Source organism: Talpa europaea (assembly GCF_964194135.1).
Source record: "Talpa europaea genome assembly, chromosome: 10".
Lineage (NCBI taxonomy): Eukaryota > Metazoa > Chordata > Mammalia > Eulipotyphla > Talpidae > Talpa > Talpa europaea.
This window is the reverse complement of record NC_140077.1, coordinates 111,058,193-111,078,448: the sequence shown is the minus strand read 5'-3', so window position 1 is coordinate 111,078,448 and position 20,256 is coordinate 111,058,193. Positions and strand designations below refer to the sequence as shown.

At 38.1% G+C, this 20,256-nt stretch overlaps 1 protein-coding gene across 8 annotated transcripts in view; it reads right to left on the bottom strand.

Annotated features, from left to right (window-relative positions):
* The window catches only part of INPP4B (inositol polyphosphate-4-phosphatase type II B), a gene marked incomplete at both ends in the record, with an annotated part of 278,348 nt that overhangs the window by 77,323 nt on the left and 180,769 nt on the right, over positions 1-20,256 (bottom strand). For 6 of the 8 annotated variants that reach the window (XM_084246365.1, XM_084246367.1, XM_084246370.1 and 3 more), the window contains one exon: positions 15,083-15,286. The exons of the other annotated variants lie outside the window; for them this stretch is intronic. In XM_084246365.1, coding sequence (XP_084102491.1) covers positions 15,083-15,286 — 204 coding nt within the window. The remainder of the gene's footprint in view (positions 1-15,082; positions 15,287-20,256) is intronic. 8 annotated transcript variants of the gene reach the window in all.

Genomic DNA, 20,256 nt, shown 5'->3' with positions numbered 1-20,256 from the left:
TTGGCTTTCCTGGTGCCAGCAAAAGGCCCAGTTTGGTTGTTTCCAACAACGCAGTGACTGGCTGACATTTTCATTCATTTGTCCAGACTGGATATACAAGAATCTATTTTCTCCTCAGAAAGCAAAATTTAACTTTGATAAATCCTTTCATTTAGTACATTATTTTTGTTTTGTCATGAAGAAATGATACGCTAACATGCAATATTAATCCATCATTGATTACATACTATGATGTTTTAGACTGGAAACATCTACTTTCCTCACCAACACTTTTTTTTTTAATATTTATTTATTTATGCATACAAGACTCGGGTACAGGCCAGAAGTGTGGGGTGTGTGTGTGTGTGTGTGTGTGTGTGTGTGTGTGTATTTGTAAGGATTCACCTGAGACAGAGCTGGGAACAGTATAGGCAGATTGACTGAAATACACTGCTGAGAGGAGCAGCAGGGAGACAGGAGAGGTCTGCTGCGCCATGTGGGTAGCTCCCTGGCTGGGGATCGAACTCGTGCTGCAGTAGCTGTGGACAGCCTCATAGGCTGCATCTTAACCTCTTGTGCCACCAAGGAGGCCCTCCTCACCAACACTTTGGAAGACAGCAAAGACAAGCCAATAGCTGTGAAAAATGGCGACTATTTGCATGAGAAATTCTATTTTTTATTTAATGTTAGAGAAATAACAAAGTCGACCATTTTACCCATTTTAAGTGTACAGTCAATGACATTAAGTCCATTCACAATGTTGTACAAATGTCATCACTGTCCCTCCACCTCTGGAGTTTTTCCTTTTTCCCAAACTGAAACACTGTACCTTCCCCAGCCCCGGGCAACCATCATGCCTGTTTCTTTCTCTATTAATTTGACTACAACAAGTGCTACAAGATCCTACAGTGTGGGCTCCAGTTCACCTCAAACAGAATTAAAATGTGCACCTTTGTTCCCACCCACTTCAGAACCACCAGCAGAAGGTAATCTAAACTGAAATTTTCACAAGCTCCCCTTGTGATTCTGATCACACTAAGTCTGATAACTTCTGGAAGTTGTCACTCCCCATCTATGCTGGCTAATTCTATGTGTTAACCCGATGGACCCATGGGGTGGCTATAGATGTGGCTAAGCAGCATTTCTGATGTGCCTGTGAAGTCAGTGATTGAGTCAGTGGACTCAGCAAAGCTATTTGCCCTCCCCAAGGTAGATGAGCATGATCTCCTCCACTGAGGACTCGAGTGGAGCAAAGAGTTAGCGGAAGGAAAATGTTGACCTTTCTTGACGGAGTGACTGAATTGGAGTATTAGTCTCCTGCCCTCAGTGCTCTTGGATTTCGAACTTAAAGACCTGGACTGGGAACTAGAGGCCCGGGCTCCCCTGATGTCCAGGACGACATCACCATCACCTTCCTGGGTCTCAGCTGGCAGGTGGCGGGACTTCCAGGCCTCTAAAATCATCTGAGCTAATATTTTGTAATAAATATCTTCATTAGATACGTATATATATCTTCATATAAATGTCTTCATTTATATACATATATGTAGAGAGATACCCTACTTGTTCTATTTCTCTGGAGAATCCTGACTAATACATTATCACATAAGAACCAAGTAGATTTATGGTGATTCCTTTGCATCTTGCCAGAAAACAGTCTCTCAGTAGATGCTTTCAAGAACTCAAGTAGTACTTAGTACAAAGATAATACTCAATTATAGTACTTCTTTAAGTGGTTTATATATCTCTCCCCAAATATATTTTTTTCTGAAGTTAATTTTGCTAGTTTATAAACATATAAACTAATAATGGATAGGATAAATCATGGAAGAAAGAACTAAAGTTGAATTTAGATGATTTTATAGTTGTCTTGTAAAAACTAAGCTAGCTGAATAATTTAGCCACATTAAAACCACTATGAGGATGTACAAATGCCTGTTGTAGCTGCCGGAGTAAACAGGATGAGTAGAAAAGCATTACATTCAAAGTTAAAAAAGGCAAGTTTGAGGTTCACTTAAGGAAAATGCTGCCTAGGAGAACCACTTCATTTTTGGGAATCATAGTCTGTTCATGTAGAATTTTGAAAAATCTTTGCCTGCCTGTCTCACAAGGCTGCAGTGAGAGTGTAATGACACAGCTTCTAAGAAAGTGTTTGGTAAAATTATTACAATTTGGCAAAATCATATTCTATGCTTCCTGGCTTTCCTGAATGAATCAAGCTTCTTTTCATTACCCTGTAATCTTAAGTGTGAAGGATGTTATTAATCACAATTAATCACAACATTTTTTCCCGTAAAGACAGGTCTACCCCTCAAAGAATTAAAAGCACGTCCCCTATAAGGGATAGTAACACATAATTACATCCATGGATTACATCATCAGAGCTGCAGGCACCTCTGAGCTATAAACGAGAAGAGCTAAAGAAGCTCATTTCTACCTTTCAGGAGCAAATGCTTGATGAAGGCAAATAAATTGAGGTTCTGAAATGACGCATCGTGGGGTTTGGTGAGGCGCTTACATTCCAGACGATAATAACAAACTTAATGGCCCCCATTCCAAATACGCATTAATCAGCACCAACAACTGCATCCTTAAGTCTATTTAATTGAAAAATGAAGCAACTCTCCAGCTAATACTGGGAATTAACTCTGCTATTGAGGGAAAAGTGTGGGGGGGGATTATTATAATTGTCCAGGTTTACTTCGCATATCAGTTTCAACTGTCTTCCTCTTGCTGATGTTAAATGAAATTGTATATATTTTCTCAAAGATCAAGGAGCATGAGGGATACAAGGGATGGATCAACCACTCTTAACCTTATCTCTGCACAGCCTGAAGATATGGTAGAGAAAAGAATAATTATTAATTTAGTCTATTATTATTCTTCCTCCCTCATAGATATTCCAGGAGACAGAATTCCACTGGTAGGAAGATCAACTTAGCAGTGACTAGAGGGATATTTATTGGTATCAGAAACAGTGAAGCATGTTCACTGCTCAGGACCAGCAACAAAGTGAAGGGTCATGTGACAAAAGTTTTATGTCCTTAAATGTGCAGAGGACATTGGAGCTGCGAGGATGTTTGTGGGGGGTGAAAGCTGAGCAGTTTCTCATGCAACATGAAATACACAATCCATGCACATCAATGCCTTATGCAGGCCTGCTCAGCAGCAGACCCCAAGCCACTCACTCTTGATCTGCAGGAGAGGACATCCTGCCTTGCGGGTAGGGTGAGAACTCTGAGCTCTACTGGTTATTGTTCCCTTCTCTTATGACACCTGTCGAGTAGATTAAAGTCACTGACTTGCATTTGTGAGTTCAATACTAAAGTGTGAATTATTTGAGAGCTGTGTCCTCACTGTTTTGCGTAGGTGCTGGAAGAAAGACAGAGCGTGGGGGAGCAAAGGAAGTTGAAGGAGAAGGATTAATCCAGAGATGGACAGCGAGGTTGTTGTTTCTATACAAGGGTCCACACACAGTAGCTCGTTTATCAGTGACTAGTGACCAAATAAGGTCAATATTATTGACTCAACTTCTAGAGAAGATGCGCTTTCATGTAAGAGAAGGTGACTGACATACAATATAAAAATGGTATAATTGGACTAAAGATTCAATTTGACTTAAAAGACTTACTTCTTCCTGTATGATTTTCCACAGACTTATGGTACACAGGGAGAATTCCTCTTCCTGAAATGATCAGATCCCTGGAGACCAGCAAGATAAAGGTCAGGAGAAGGAGCCTGGAAGGATTAGGTGAAGGTGTGTGTGTCACCTCACAGGAGTAAGATCAGGTTTTAGTTATCTGGGACTTGAAAATGAACCCCAAGGCAGATTTTGGACTAAAAGATGACTCTACAAAAAATCACGCTGGTCACATGTACCCTGAAGTCTGTTATTAAGAGTATCATATAATCAAGGATGGAACAATCACTTGGCTAGAGGGTCCATGGCCATAAATAGGCAACACTATTAGAGTGTCAGTATCAAGACCCAAAACTCCATTCATGTGACCAGATATAAAATAGGAAATGAATTACAGTAAGGAAAGATGAGATGATAAATTCATTTGTAAGAGACAGAGGTGCAAGATAATTGGTTATTTTGGAACTAAGATGCTAAAAATGGAGAAGCAAAATACTTGAAGGGGAACCTTGAATATCTGTTTTTTTCTGTGATATTTCTGTGAAAACATATGCAGAGGGAAACAACTAGCAAAAATTCATTCTTAATTCTGATGAATTTTAAGTAGGGCGGGCCACATGGGAAATTCCTTTTGCTTAGACTGCTGGCAGATTGGTGCCTACACCACTGTCTTCCCTGTTAAAACCATACAATTTGTTTCACACTTTGCCCATGAAGAGGAAAGGTTGCTCAGAAGGGAGAAATTCAGTGGAAGCATGAGAATACCATGGCTGCACGAACATGTGCTTCCAGCCCATCAGGTGAGGGAAGGGTGAGCAATTCCAGATCCTGGTGAGCAGCTCGGCCATGTGAGAGAGTTAGAAATAAAACAAAACAATAACCACCTATCAAAACTGATCACTGGGCTTTCCCCCTGGAAATAGCCGACATTATCTTGCTATGTGTCCTGCTAATGAAGGAAGTAATGGAAAATTGGTGGAGAAGAGTCTAATCTATATTATTAAATGGAGCCTAACTGGTGTCCCTGAACTTAATGGAGCTTTCAGACAATGCAACTTGTTGGAAGCAAAGTGGTTATACACTTTTTCTTGGCAGCGAGGGCACAAAGTCAGTGGGGATCTAGCAGCAATATTTATTCCATTTTGCCTCAGGTGCTGATCTTGGAGCTTACTTATTTCTGGGTTAGGACCTGAGTTAAGTGGGGTCAAGTCCAGGGGCAGTACATGCACAACCTCGATGCAGTAGTCATGGGTACATTACACCTGGAAAGCGAGCTATGAGGCCAGGGCACTGGTGCTGACTCAGCAGGCCCCAGAGTTATGAGCTTGGTGACATCAAGAGGAATTTTGATTGCTTAGAATCAGCAGTTAACTTTAAAAAAAAAAGGTCATCAATGCTTAGCTGATCAACTTTCTTAGTCCAATTTTGATCAGCAAGAATGTGAAGAATGAGCCAGAACTGAGAGAGATGTCTACAGTGGCCCTGCTACCTCTCTGCAGCCATGCGCAGTTCCCCACTGGTCATTTCCAATCCAAGGACTTTACTTAGAACCAACCAGTGCATCAACAAGGGTAATCACATCTTTAAAAAGAAGATTCTCTGATTGACTGAGAACAATTTGCTGGCTTAGTTCCTCAACGCCACAAACCTTTACTCTTTCAAGAGCTTGAAAGCTCTTCTCTTAAAGCCTAACTTTACCCAGACTGGCAGGTGAAAGGAACTGCCCTTAAAATACTCCACAGCACAAGGAGGCCCAGGCTCCACAGTACACACGTCCCCTGAAAACAGCCAGACCAGATGCAGCATCCATCACACTACACGAGATTCCCCAACCTCTGCTTCCTACCGACACTCCTGTGTGACATCTCCTACTCACTCCCTGGAGGGCCCCTGACCTCCATTTCCCAATAACCACACTGTTGGCCTCACTCTGAGACTCAGTCCCTGGTCACACAGTGGATTCAGGTAACCAGTAACTGTTTCTCCACTGCTGACCTCGCCATACCGGCCTGACATGGCTCTTGCCCAGACTCTATCACTAGCTAGCACACAATCCGGTTCACACTGGGGTGCCCATTCACCCTCATAGACCAATGCCAGCACTCCCCCGATCTGAGCAGGCTGAGTTCCACAGCACACGTTCCGGCTCTCAGCCTAGAGGCACCTCTGCCGTTGGGTGGACTTAAATAATTCTTATTTCTTGTAAGTCTATAAAGTGAAAAATCCATCCAGGTCAGTCTTCTCGCTGCCCTAGAAACATCCTGCTAATTAGCTCAACATATATTTTCTGGGCATCAGCTTCACGCCTGCTCAGCACTGAACTTCAAAGATACGAAGAGAATCTTAGAGGAACTAATAATTCTATCTTGACACATGCTGCTTTTTAGCTTACAGTGCTTTCCTCCTTATTTCCCATCCATCCAAATGTTCAACCATTGACGTCTCACTGTCTCCAGGAATTGTGCATGCCGCTCTCTTTCTGCTTAACTTTTCTTTTTTTTTCTAATAGGCCAAGGGTTTTATGCAGGAAATTACTTTTATTTATCCAGACTTTTATTTTCAGGTCCTAGTACTCATCAGGCAATAGAGACATAGGAGAATGAATAAGTAAAGGAAGGAAGAGATGATTTTTTTCAATTTCTCCAACCTTCATATAATTTTTCTCTGAATCACTTTTCATTATTTTTATGTTTTGTTGTTGAAGTCACACTGTATTATAACACTATGGAAGTTTCAGGGGTACAGCACTGAGAACTGACATGTGTATATATGTCTTTTTTTTTGCATTTTAAATGTGTTTTCAGACAACCACCTCCATTCTCGAAATGTCTTTTAAAATCTCTGTTTTAGGGTGTTGGCTGGCCATTCATTTAAGTTAGATGATATGGGAATTGAGGCCAGGACTCATATTTTATACTTAATTGTTTTCCCCAGACACCGATAACATTGCTGCATTACTGCCACTCAATTAACATTTGTTGATTGACTTAATAACCTGCTTTTATGAGTAAAAGGAAATCAAGAAGTGACTTGAGGAAGTTGTTGGGTCTTCAAATTAAAGTCAGAACTAAACTCACACTGGAGAGCTGAGTTCACTCTAATAAAGGTGACAACATAAGGCTAAAACTTTCATTTTGGTGAAAATAACAAGTCTCTGTTTAATAGAAAGTTAAAAAGATCTACTGGTTAATGAAACTTTTAATTTCAAATTGATAATTTGATGTTATCTGCACACCACTGGACTTTTACACAACTGGGTGAAGTATATGACATAACGGCACTTCACTAAAAATAAATAAAAATCAGTTAATTGGGGGAATCCAAAGATTTCTACATAAGAGATAGTGTCTCATTATTCATATTTGAATGTATTAAATTTTAACAGTTTTGATTTGAATGTAGTTATATATTTCCAATGTGTGTATATTCAAGTTTGCATATTCATTATACACAAGCACATCAACATTTCTGACACTGAACCGGGCATTGCAAGAGTTAGGAAAGTATCCAAGGAAGATTATAGCTTTCAATATAAAACCAGAGGAAAATCACCATTACATTTGTAGAAATAAAACAATCTGTTAAAAAAATGCTGAACTGAGTTGGAGGATGAAATGTTGATTCAGCAAATCTATCACTCACTAATCCCTACATAACTTTGAGAAGACACTGAACTAGTCTGTATAAAACCCTGTTTTAGGTGTTATAAAACAGAGGGCTGAAGGTGAAAGTGTTAACTGCATGTGGGAAAATGTAGAAGTCGGCAGGATTTCATGAATATGCATGCACATAAAGATCTCATTTGGGGTTTCTTTTCTTTAATAGAACATTTGTGCATTTTAATGGACAGTCATGAACTTTGGTTAATCACCTTGTATGGACTTTAATATCAAATAAGTATTCAGAGCACATTTCTCCTGGGTGAAATAAACAGGAGAAGTTCAGGAATGTTTCCATTCATCAAGAAAACACACGACATAACATTAAGATGCCATATCAGAGACAACTAGCCTAATTCTGTCTTTGCCTGAACTTTCTGATGGAGAAAGGGAATGTTTTCAATGTCTGCTCATCATTAGAAGATTAGCACAACCAAACCCGCAACGGGGAGAGGAAAGTCTCTTCAATAAATAGGGTTGGGAAAACTAGACAGTCACAAGCAAAAAGAATGAAACAAAACCAGTATCTCACACTACACAAACAAATGATCTGAAAATGAACTGAAGACTTGAACACAAGACCTGAAACTATAAACATCTTAGAAGAAAACATTGGTGGCAAGCTCACTGACATTGCTCTTGGCAATGATTTTTTTAATCCAACTTGAAAAGCAAAACCAACAAAATAAAAAATAAACAAATGGCCCTACACCAAACTAAAAAGGAAAGCAAAGGAAACCATCCACAAAATAAAAGGCAACTTACTAAATGGAAGAAAATAGTTGCACATCATTTATATGAACAGGTTTAATAACAAAAATACATAAATTCATACAACTCTACAATAAAAACACATTCCCTTTAAAATTGATCTGAAAAGACCTTTATCTCAAAGAAGACATACAGATTGTCAACAGGTCTGACAAGATGTTCAACTCCACTAATCATCAGGGAACTGCAAACCAAATCCCTGAGAATTGGGCAAGACACTGGGAAACACCACTGAGGTAAGAGGGATCTAACCGGGAATTTTTGACAGGAAGGGAGAATCTAAATCCTCAGAAGAATTCATGAATTTTAGAGGCGGGTGAAGTACTACTGTACACAGAGCAAGGTCATATCAAATTTAAATACTCCATGTTGCAAAATAACAAGGATGACAATTTAAGGGTGAATTTCAAAGTCATTAATTTATTCTACAAATGAGTGTTGAGTAGCTTTTATGTTCTGTGCTTTTGCTAACTGTGGGGGTTACAAGAGTGAATATGACATTGTCTTTGCCCTTTAGGAACTTTAAAGTTCATGAACATGTGTGAACCATACAAACAAACTGATTAAAATTCAGTGCTCATGAGGCTTTATATCCCTGTGATGCAAGAATAATGTTTTATTATACAAACTGTTTTGGAGTTGAATGCTTCTCTGTGTGTGTGTGTGTGTGTGTGTGTGTCTGTCTATCTGTCTATCAATCATCTATCTATATATAAACATAAAATGGAAAAACTGGTCATATTTTATTGGAAATATTACTCATTTAGGTACTAAGCTATAACGTGTTACTTTAGAAGAATTAAATCTTAGGTTAGTATCTCATCATCTGTAAGAATTTATTATTCATTCATTTTAAAATGAGAATGAGAATGATTTATTTCCATCTTATTAAGATCAGGACCATGGTTTTACATAGCATAATTCTAGCCAGTCAGAGAACTGAATAGAATCTCTTTTGAATATCAATTTGCATAGATACCTCTGTGTTATGCACAGCCTGAACTGTTTTCCCTAGAGATTAGGTCTAAGATGGAGACAGATGCTGGCAGAGAAGTAGAGAATACAGATCACTACAGATTGCCTGTGGAGATATTTGACTAAATATGTTTTGTGCTCAACAGTTAGTAATATTTTGCAACTATCTCTGCTCACTGTGACCAATTATGGCAATATAAATAGTTCTGTCAATACTCTTGTCAAGAGCAAGCATTCATATTCATTCCAGACGTCATCAGAGAAAGGTGTAGTGCAAAATAAGCTGTGAGAAGTTAGTAAATAACCTATCAGAACACGTGGTTCACATAAATTTTATCCCAAAATGCAATCTTTGGGAACATTTTCTCCTGCTTTTTAAAATTTAAATTAGCTTGCAATTATTATTGTTTTTTAAATGTTCATTAAGACTTTTTTTTGAGGTACAACTACACTACAATTTTTTTCCGATTATATGTGGACTTTATTAAAAGAATGTCTGGCACAAGAATTACTATCAATTTATGTCAGTATTTCCATAATCTATAAAATTATTGAAATATTATTATGGATTAATGTGGATTACTTGTTATGTTTCTGTGGCATAAAGACATTTACCCTAATAAGGCAGAACAACTGATTGCCTAGTTTATGAATGCAAACTAGAATTCAAAATTTGATTTAAATTTATAACATGAGAAGGGAATTAATTGGGTAATTTGGATGCTAAAGGTTACCGGACATGAAAATGCAGTTCAACTAAAAATGGGCTTGTGATGTTGTTAAATCCATAAGAATAATTCTAGCTCTGCACTTTGCTGGAATGGATCAGAAATCAAATGTTTATCTTTTTTCTTTTTCACAATTTTTTAGCATGGTTAGTCAGATTTAGCTCCAAATCCACCAATGTAGTAACATTGAAGTTAAATCACAGTGTTCTAAAGAACTGTATAATTACTGGAAGACACAAAAACTGGGTCAACTTAATGCTTTGCTTGGATGACATGCTTTCATATTTTGGACAAACTAATCTTGGAACGCCAGCTGCTGGAAGCATCTGTTGTAAGGATGTAAGGAAAATAAGCAATATGTCATCTTTACCAGCTAAAGATGAAGAAGCTTTATTAGTCTAGCCTGTTGTACAGATTATCATAAAGTCCCAATATTCCTTTGGGGTTTAATTGTTTACTAAATTTTCAGGGAAATAAACCTTTAAAGTACTCAATCATTTAATTGCAAAATTTAGCCAATAGCAGTCTTTCTTTTTTGATTATTTCAGTTTCAGTCTTTTCCATATTGACTGCACAATTATTATCCAGATTCACACGTCATCAATTTTGACAATAAAGTTGAAAAGAGAAAGAATAGCCTCGTGCTAATTTGGAATTAATAGGGTTTATCTCTCCTGACCTCTAGAAGAAATAGGTCATTACATGCATCAGCAGAGTAGAATTCAAGAATAATTTACTGATATATATTTACTTCCTAAATATTTATTACAAGAAGTTAAGTATAGCTGTGTAAGTTAGGTAATTAGTAAAATTACAGCCACTTTTGAAACTTAAGTAAAACAAACAGATTTTTTTTTCCTCAAATGGAGCTCTTATCATCTTATCTGCAAACCAAAAGCAACCTAAGTGATCAGAGAATATTTTCATATGATATGACAGAGGCTTAATTAAGTTACTTGATAACATTGAATTATTTCAGGAAGTTGACTAGATTTGCAATCAGTGTTAGAACTTTTCTAACGCCTAATTAACTAAGAAAAGTGGCACGAAGTTGTATTTCCAATTCATTTAGTGGCATGTCTCTAAAGGCATTTTTCAATTAGTTGCATTTTCTTTGGATTTACTCAACTTTTTAAAATTAAAGCTTGTAAAATAATGTTAAATTGCTGTGCCTTCAGTGAAAGAGTTTTCTTTTTTTTTTTTAATATGGGATTTCCATCTCCTGGCGAAGGGCTTTTTGTTTTCTTCTTTAATAGAAAGTGATGGATAAGGAAAAATCAGTAAGAATGTTCTATAACAATCAAGCTTGGCTACTGTTTGCAAACAGACTAAAATTATATTAGGAACAAAGTTAGAAGTAACTTTAATAAGTGGGAAAGATTTTCCTTCTAATTGTGGCAAGAAAAAACATTATGGTTTAGAAAAAAACATTGCTGTTTTCTAGAAATAGAGGTTCTGGAGAAAATTCAGAGACTGTATGAAAGGAGAACCAGAACTTCATTATCATCCTACGTTTTTTGCCTTTGAAGGAAACCACAAATGATGGGAAATGAAGAAGACCCCGCTGCATCAGATGGAAGCAAAATCAGTAAGACTTTCCCCAGAGGCCAGAGAACAAAGTATTCCCAGGGGGATGGTCAGGGGTGAACCAACAGCCCCGAAGATGCCCCTGCAACCCCGGGTGCTCCCTCAGAGGCCTGGAATTCTTCCTAATGTTTCCAATGTTGCTACCAAGCTCCTCCCCCCATTTTCTTTGGTGCAGATTTGAGATTTTCACCACTCTCCACCCACCACCTACTATGAGGTAAACACCCAGGTTAACATTACCATAATGTTAACTCCAGGTAACTCAATGTCAAAACAAAATAAATTTTAAGATGGGCAGAGGAACTGAATTGATATTTTTTTTTTTAAAAAAATGGCAAACAAGTACATGAAATGGTGCCCAACACCACTAGTCACCAGGGAAATGCAAATCAAAACCACAATGAGGTAGCACCTCACACCTGTTAGAACGGCTGTCATCAGAAAGTGATGAAGCACATGCTGGCGAGGATTTGGAAAAAGAAGCCCTGGTACACTGCTGGTGGGAATGTAAATTGGGGCAGCTGCTATGGACCACAGTGCGGAGGTGGCTCAAAAGTTTAAAAATAGAACTACCATATGCTCCAGGAATTTTTTGAGCATATATATGAAGGAAGAGAAATCACTATTTTAAAGAGTCATCTCTACCCCCATGCTCATGGAAGCCTTTTTATTTACAATAGTCACGACATGGAAACATCCTAACACCCTACGCATCCATTAACAGATGCACAGATGAAGAAAATGTGAGATGTCTATCGATCATCTATCTATCAGTCTATCAATCATCTACCTATCATTTGGCTATCTAGCAATGTACCCAGCCAGCTATGTAATGAATACTGCTAGGCATAAAGCAGAAGAAAATCCTGCCAGGTGCAGCAACAGGGATGAACCTTGAGGGCTTTATGCCATGGGGAATGAGTCAAACAAAAACAAATACTGTATGATCTCACTTATATGTGGACTCTAAAAAAAAATACAACAAAATTTATAGAAACAGAGCAGATTGGTGGTTATGGAAGTTGAGAGGTCGGGAGTAGGGGAAGTGGGTGAAGGTAGTCAATAGGCTGACCTGCATATTTGAAAGCTGCTAAGAGAGTAGATCGTAAAAGTTCTCATCACAACAAAACAAAATTATAACTATATGAGGTGATAGATGGTTAACTGAATTTATTGTGGTAATCATATCCTGGTATTTATATCTATCAACTCCTATGTTGTATGCCTTAAATTAATATAAAGTTCTATGCCAATTAGCTCTCAATAGTACTGGAATGTTCTAAACAAACAAACAAACAAAAAACAGCCATCCGCCACCTCACCCACCATTCACAAAAGTCACATGCAACTCTCCTCCCTGCCATCTTGGCAAAAAAAGCACACTTTCACTTAGGACTTGACCTCCCTGAAACTTGGGCCACTAGAATTGACTCTCTTCTCTGCTTCTAAGCACCTTGCTTTAGCAGTCATTTTCCTTTCTGCCTTTCCGACAGCTTTTGGAGTAAACATGCTCAACTTTCAGTGTCTTTAAGACAAAACTAGCAGACAATTAATAAACACATACACACGCTAACTACCTTTCGCCATAGATCAGCTAAGGAATCCCAGTCTAAAAGACCACTTCACTCCCCTTCTTGAATGGTTAACTTTTATTCAATATTAGCTTCTGGAATCCCACCTTGACCACAAGAGTCCCACGCTTCGCCGAGTAAAACCCAGCGTTGTACTGTAATTGCCATTTATCTTTCTAGAGTCTGAGTTGGTTGTGATCTGGGTGGTTGCTCTCTGAGTCAGGGCATGCAACACAGTGAGGACTCAAAACAGAACAGGCATTCACTAGACCTACTGGACAGAATGATGAACCATAAACCTCCTTGACTCAACATCTGACCCCCTCTTTCTTCCATCTGTTCCATCATAAGAAGGTTCTGGATTTGAAATTTAGAGTTGAAGTCATACTAGCTCCACCTATTGCTCCATCCTTTGTCATACTAATTTGTGACTATTTGTTAACATGTTTTTATATACCGCCTAACTAGGACTTATGGGCCTAGTGTTACTTATTTTCCCATGATAGAGAAAGTCTCAAAAACTATCTAAAGCAAAGAAAACAAGGAAGAAAAGAAGAGGAACAACTTTCACCAGGAGGAGAAGGCGAGTTGTGAGGAGGGTTTGCATCTCATGGTGAGGTGAAAGCTACGGATACAAGCTGTCTAGTCCACAATTCTCACTTGATTTAACGTAATTAATTAACTGTATGTATAATTAAATGAAATGCAAGTTCTTTTTTGATATCTCCCCAAACTCTTTGAAATTCACAACCCTCCTTTTATGAGAGATCCACTTTCACCATTTATCTCAAGGGGTGGTATTGGCCCTTAAAATAGGACTATGTAATTTACACATCTGAGAATAAATGTAACAATGCTGTGAAAGTAATATAATGCTTTTGTCCAGGTCTTCCTAGGTAATAGAGTGTTACCACACAGGTAAATCATTTATCCCATGACCACTCTTAAGCACAGGTACTGTTATTTTCACTTTACAGTTAAGAAAAATGGAACTTCAGAGAGGTTAAGAAGTGTGTACGCCTTGGAGCTGTGAATAAATTGAAGAAGGTAAAGGTAAAAGGAAGAAATATTAGATTTGCTCTTTTGAAAATGCTTCAGTGGGAGAAACACAATCTTAATCAGCCACAACAAATACTTATTCAGCATTTACCTCTTGGGGCCCAGCTCTCTCTTCACTGTGATAGACATTTTATCAAAAGAAAAAGAATGCCTCATTTCATGGTTCTTCCGACAGCAATTTTTTTGAGACATGGGCCTTTCAGATAATTTACTCCCAGAATACTTTTAAATTTAGAGTGGCAGGAAAAGTAATCGTTAACTATTTAACATCTAAGATAGCTTGCATACTACTTTGTCGGTAAAACACGTAACATAAGAAAGTGTTTCCTTTTGTGTATCTCTGTGTGTGTGTGTGTGTCTGTGTGTGTGTGTGTGTGTGGTGTATTTTGGAAGATTCTGGGAGGATTAAAATGACTCAGGAACAACACCGCTCTGCATCACTAGCATCCTTGCTCCCTTCTGTCTTATTCTGGGGACCATAAGCCCCCTCCCTCTATTTACTTCTTTTGTTCATTTGCCTTTACTAGATACTATTTTGATGCTTTCATGTGGCCTGTCTCCTGACGATTTAGACCACCTAGAATAACTTAATTTTAATAACAGAGGGATGAACAAGAATGATTTAAGAGCTATTTTTCGTGTCCTGCCATTAAAATGCTAAAACTTTTTAAAATATGGCCAGAACTGAAACAGTGGACTACAATGATGGAAATACTTTCTGCACCTGTACCATGATCTTATGGATGATTTTTAACTTTTCTTTTTAAAAAACATTTTTATCAGTTAATTGCCTTGGCAAGAAATAAGGTTAAGTATTATTTTATATATAGAAGCATCTTTGCTTTGATGACATATTTTTGATGATATATAAATATATGTATACATATGTATAAAATAAGTACACACATAGCAAGTAAATTCTTGTGTCGAATAAACGTGATAAGGAATAAAACTTCCATTTATAATGTGTCCCTAAGAAAAATTTTTACCCATATAGCTACGATCTGTATTATGACTGCTTTTCAATTCATGCTGATGGAAAGCAGGAATGTCTTTCTTGCTTTCTTTCCCAGGACTACACACTGGAAGGCAAGCCGGGCAGAAGATCCTTACCCACTCTTCCTCGTCGTAGTCCGAGTGGTGCGGTATGGAGTCCTGCCTTCTGACCGGTGGGGGCGCATCCTGGGGGCTGCTCTCTTCTGTGTTGCTCTTAGGAGACGGGGGTTTCTTAAGGACTCCTCCTGGTCTGGCAGTGTAAAGTGCTAAAAGAGCGCTTCTGACCAGCTGATCCTTGAAGGCGTGGACAAAAAGCTCTGTCTGGAAAGAAATTGACAAGGATTAGAAACACCCAGCATAGAGCTACGAAAAGGTCAACTGCAGATTTGTTGGCACTTGAGTGGGGTGGAGGATGGAAAAAGAACAGGCGCCAGAGAGAGAAAATGATTCATACCAATCAATGGAAAGTAGTTCAGTTTGGGGCTGCTGCCAAGGCCGTGCGCCCTTCTGTTCTAAAAGTTAATGCTGAGGTTCCACGTGTGCTATAAACACCATCTGTCTCCTCGGCCCCCTCTCAGTGAGTTCCAAATCCTGTCTTTGGAGATAAATTTCACTGGGGATAATCACTTGAACAATATCCACCTGCCTTTCAAGAAATTCCAAATACACCTTTAAAGAAGACATGATCAGACTGTGTGTATTTCATATTGTAAATGGATGTAAAGGTGAAAGAAAGAAATACTTTCCAAAAAATAGAGGCAGATCACCTTTGTTTTCTTTTATAGAATCATGGCAGATTTTGACAGTAGAGATGACAAAGGCAGTCTGGCCCATGACAACATTTGGCTTTTGTTCCTTATTGTCACCCCCAAAACCATCTCCTCCACCAAATGGTTGCAGCAATGCTCCATGTTAACGAGGTGACCATGAAACTTGCCCTGGTAGATTTTACCAGCTGGTGGTAAATACCTACTGAGCACTCAAATAATGGCGGCTCCCAATCATAAAGAACTTTACAGCTGTACTTTGCAGTTTTCTGATGAAATGTTTAATAGCTTCACCCTGTAATCTACTGGGGAGCACAGTAATTGCTTTTCTGTATTATAGTATACTTGACATGCACACAGCCTGACAATCTGTTCAGACAACGAGTAGAGAAGCAATTCAAGCATTGACCCATATTGCTAATCTATTTATATTTTGAAATCTGTTAGGAGGAGCCCTTTAATTCATAGCATATTTTGAATAAGAGCTGATCCAACATCACCATTTGACCAGCCACTCTTGGATATAATACTGACCTCACCATGGCTGTAACGCAGGATAATCATTTCTGCACTCCACTGCGCAGCCCACAGCGCCATGCCTCAACTAGTGGTGATGAAACTGTCTCTAAATTTCCCTGTTGTGGGCATTAGCAATTCAAGAAAACTAGATACACCACATGTAAAACAAATGTCTAGTAAAACTATTAGACATATGTACATAGTTACGACTTTGCAATTGATCATTGAATTCTAGAGCTGGAAGGAGCCTTGAAATGGACTTCCTTGTTAACCAGACCCCAGAGCTAAGAAGCAGCACAGTGTCCTGAGGCAGACTGTTTACTGGCAACCCAGTTGGAACAGATCTCATGTTCTGTAACAAATTCAGTAGCTTTTCCATTTACTTTACAACACCCACTGGCCACCATCAACCTGCAGGTTTCTGTCCTTCTCACACATGTTCCCTAAGACCAGTTGCCCAAGTGTTTGAACATCTATAGTTCTCATAATTGGTCATGTCCAAAACTGCTGTGTTACTATCTTCACTGCTAAACTTTACTGGAAATTGTAAACATCTTGGATTTATTGTCTTTATTCTTTTTTTCAACGATGTGAGCTGACAGTGCATTGTGAGTTCTTAATACGCATTTACTTTTCTGAGCAAATTAACTGTTCTCTTCAGATATCATACAACTGTGAGGAAGGGATATATCATTTCCCTGCACAATTTTCATGCTCACAGAACTTTCAGAAAGAATACATCTTTGAACACTACACATCTGTCTGTAAGAATTGTGCTTGTTCTGAGTGCATTTACTTCGAGAAGAATAAAGAGTAAATCCATCAGTTGCAGTGAAGATACTTTGAAGAGAAGTTGACAAGAAATATGAAAAAATACACAAGAATAAAAAGATTAGAAAATATTTGATAATAAATTAGAAAATCAAAATAAAAGGCAAATTTTTCTGGAAAGGAACAAAAAAAGAATTGTTAATTGATGGTCACAATGAAGTGTTAAAATGAGAATGGAAGATATAAAAATACTGATGAAAAAATTGGCTAGACAGCCCTCAGGCAAGTCAGCATAGTTGTGGCAAAATGTGGAAACATTATTTACATAATTTTCAATGTCGCGTCGTTATATTCATCAATGTGAATTTAAATGTTAAAAAAATGTGACTTTACTTCCATTCAGCTTAACTAAACTATTTCTCTGTTAATAGTTTCAATAAATTCTTTTGATTTATTTTTAGAGCAAAACAGCTTGCCGCCCTTGAATCCCTGCTACTATAGCTCCAGTTTCCATAACACACACATAATTACTGTGTTGCTGAATATCTAGTGAAATCTTCTATGGTGCTTATAATCAACATAATTTTCTTCCTGCAGCATGCACACACACAGAAATTCCTCTTCATTTATTTATAACTTACTTGGGTTTATTTATCAGCAAAGACATGGGTGATAATGCAGTAGATTTTACAGGTTCGCAACATAAAATTTTGGGTGGTTAGCTGACTCTTACACAAAAAAAAAAGATTGAAACACAATAGCAGCTTATTTTTCACTTCATCTTGATACTGAGCATTTATATGATGCCTTGGAATTTCTCTAGATCATGAAGGGCCTGCATCCAGAATCACATTCTGTTAGAGAATAGTGAAGTATTCCATTGCAATGGCATATCTGAGACTCCGAGCTGATAGAAGTGGGTGGAAAGTGAATGAATGCATACAAATGACTGCTAACTACTGGATGTAGATTTGGGTCTTTATTGAAAGGCCTGCTGATGTATTTGTGACCATAAATATGGCCTAGAAATCCAGCTCTTATTTATATTAACCAGCCCATGTAACGTTGGTTTCATGTTTCACTTAGACTTGAAGTTGCTAAGAACCTACTGGCAACACTAAGAGAGGACGTGCCTTGTATATACTGTGTTTTCACACTTCTCATGGAACATTCGACAATATAATATAGTGGTTACGCTCACAGATTCTAGAGCTCTGTTCACAAAATTTTCGGGTGCATTATATAGATGTGTCTGTACCTCAGTTTCCTCTACTGTGTAAAATGGTGATATTAACATGACCTATCTCCATAAGATTAGGAAGATTAAATATTAAAGATAATAGTACTTACTTCATGGAATTGTGAACATTTAAGACTTTGTTAGTGCTCATAGTTTTTAAGTCTCCAATAAACGCTAACATGGTGCCATCGTTAGCACCATAACCATCACCTTTAAGAAGCTTGAATCTCTTGGGAATAACAAGCCTGTGTCTTGTTCCATTTTGTGCTCCTAGTGTCAGGGATGGTGACTAGCAAATTGTATGGATTCAGTCATTATTTTTACTTTCCATAAATTGTGTGTATTATTTCTCTTTCCACCAACACAGGTTCAGAGGGATGACATTTTCCTAGGGAACTAGTCCTGTGCTCGGTTATCAGCAGCTGTAGAGAGGATGTGAATTGCCTTTAGATCTTCAAATATCCCCTGCACTGAGCCTCCCTGAATATTACCTGTTAGCAAGTTGGCTTCTCAGATGCCCCTGGCTTTCCCCCTGGCTCTGGGTGTATATTGAAATGATATTGTGTCCATTACTATCATCTCCAGATGCAGGGGCTCACTCAAGAGGAAAGACGCCCTTTTGTTATGAAGCCACTGCCTCCTGGAGCAGCACTGTGCTGCCCTCAACCTCCTGAAGCACCCCTGGTCCACTACAGTGACTTCCACTAAGACCTGCTGCCCAAGGCCATAAGCCTTGAGCATTTTCTGAGAAGCATGCACATAGACAACCTCTACTCTTTTATCTTAATAAGGTTTATTTTCTATTTTGCATACAAGAGCTGGGGTGTAGGCCAGAGGTTTGGCGGGGTGAGACTTAAACCCTTGTGCCACCAGGGAGGCCCGACGACCCCTACTCTATACTGAATGTGCTGTATACAAATGAGTTCCTGAGAAAACTACTCTTATTTTCTCAATAGACCAGTTCAGATTCAAAGAAACAGGAAGATTATAAATAAAAATAATTTTTATTTTCTAATCCACAGTGGGCAAAACCTCTGATCTTAAAAAATAAAATGTTTTAAGCCTCAATCTTACTAATATTAAATTATATTAATATTTAAGATGCCATTAAAACTATTCATCTTTCATGCTAAATTCAGGTATCATACTTTATTTTATAGCCTGAGCTTCTGTCTTCATGGAAGATGGAAGGTTCTGTTAACTTAGATAATTCTTTGAAATTTCAGGCAGGAATTTTTGAAAGAATGCATGGTTTGCAAACTTAACTTTAAAAAAGATCCTCCTGATTTCTTGTCATCCTCCAAGGAATGACAGAATTATTAGGAGATAAAGTTTGTCTACTCAGTTGAAAAACATAAAGAAAAAGTAGGAATGATACTGAACTAAAAGAGGAGAGACACATATCATTCCTCCCAAAATCACTGCAGCAAGTTATAAATGACATATGAAATGACAATGCTCTGCCCAATGCCCAAGAAGGATACAAATACTGCTCTGTAGTCACTACTGTGATGTGCTGCTTGATAAAATTTTCTGCTTAGGTGAGTCCAGAAATACCTCATCTCATCTACAATTTCAAAATAGAAATGGGTCAAAATTGTTATTTTACTATATGCAATACTCTTGTTTCTTTTTTTTTTTTCTTTTCTCCCAGCCAAGATGACAGCCAAGATTCTAGTGACTACTAGAATATTTAAGGATTGTTGAGGAGTTTTCTAGCAAGAGTTTTTAAAATTTTCAAAAAGTAAATGCCAAAACACATACAATGGAGGACAAAAAAAAAAGAGGTTCCAGGCCACAGTCAGTGAGACCTGACTTTGAACCCTGGTTTTGTTGAATCCTGAGTTTGGCCCTATCTGCCAATTGTGCACACCTGCCAACTTCTTTGAACTTCAGACTTTTTCTCTGTGAAATGGAGAGAACGCACACCTACAATATGAAGAGTAAATGGAATATGGAAGTTACAAGGCCCTAGCACAGCACAGTACTTATAA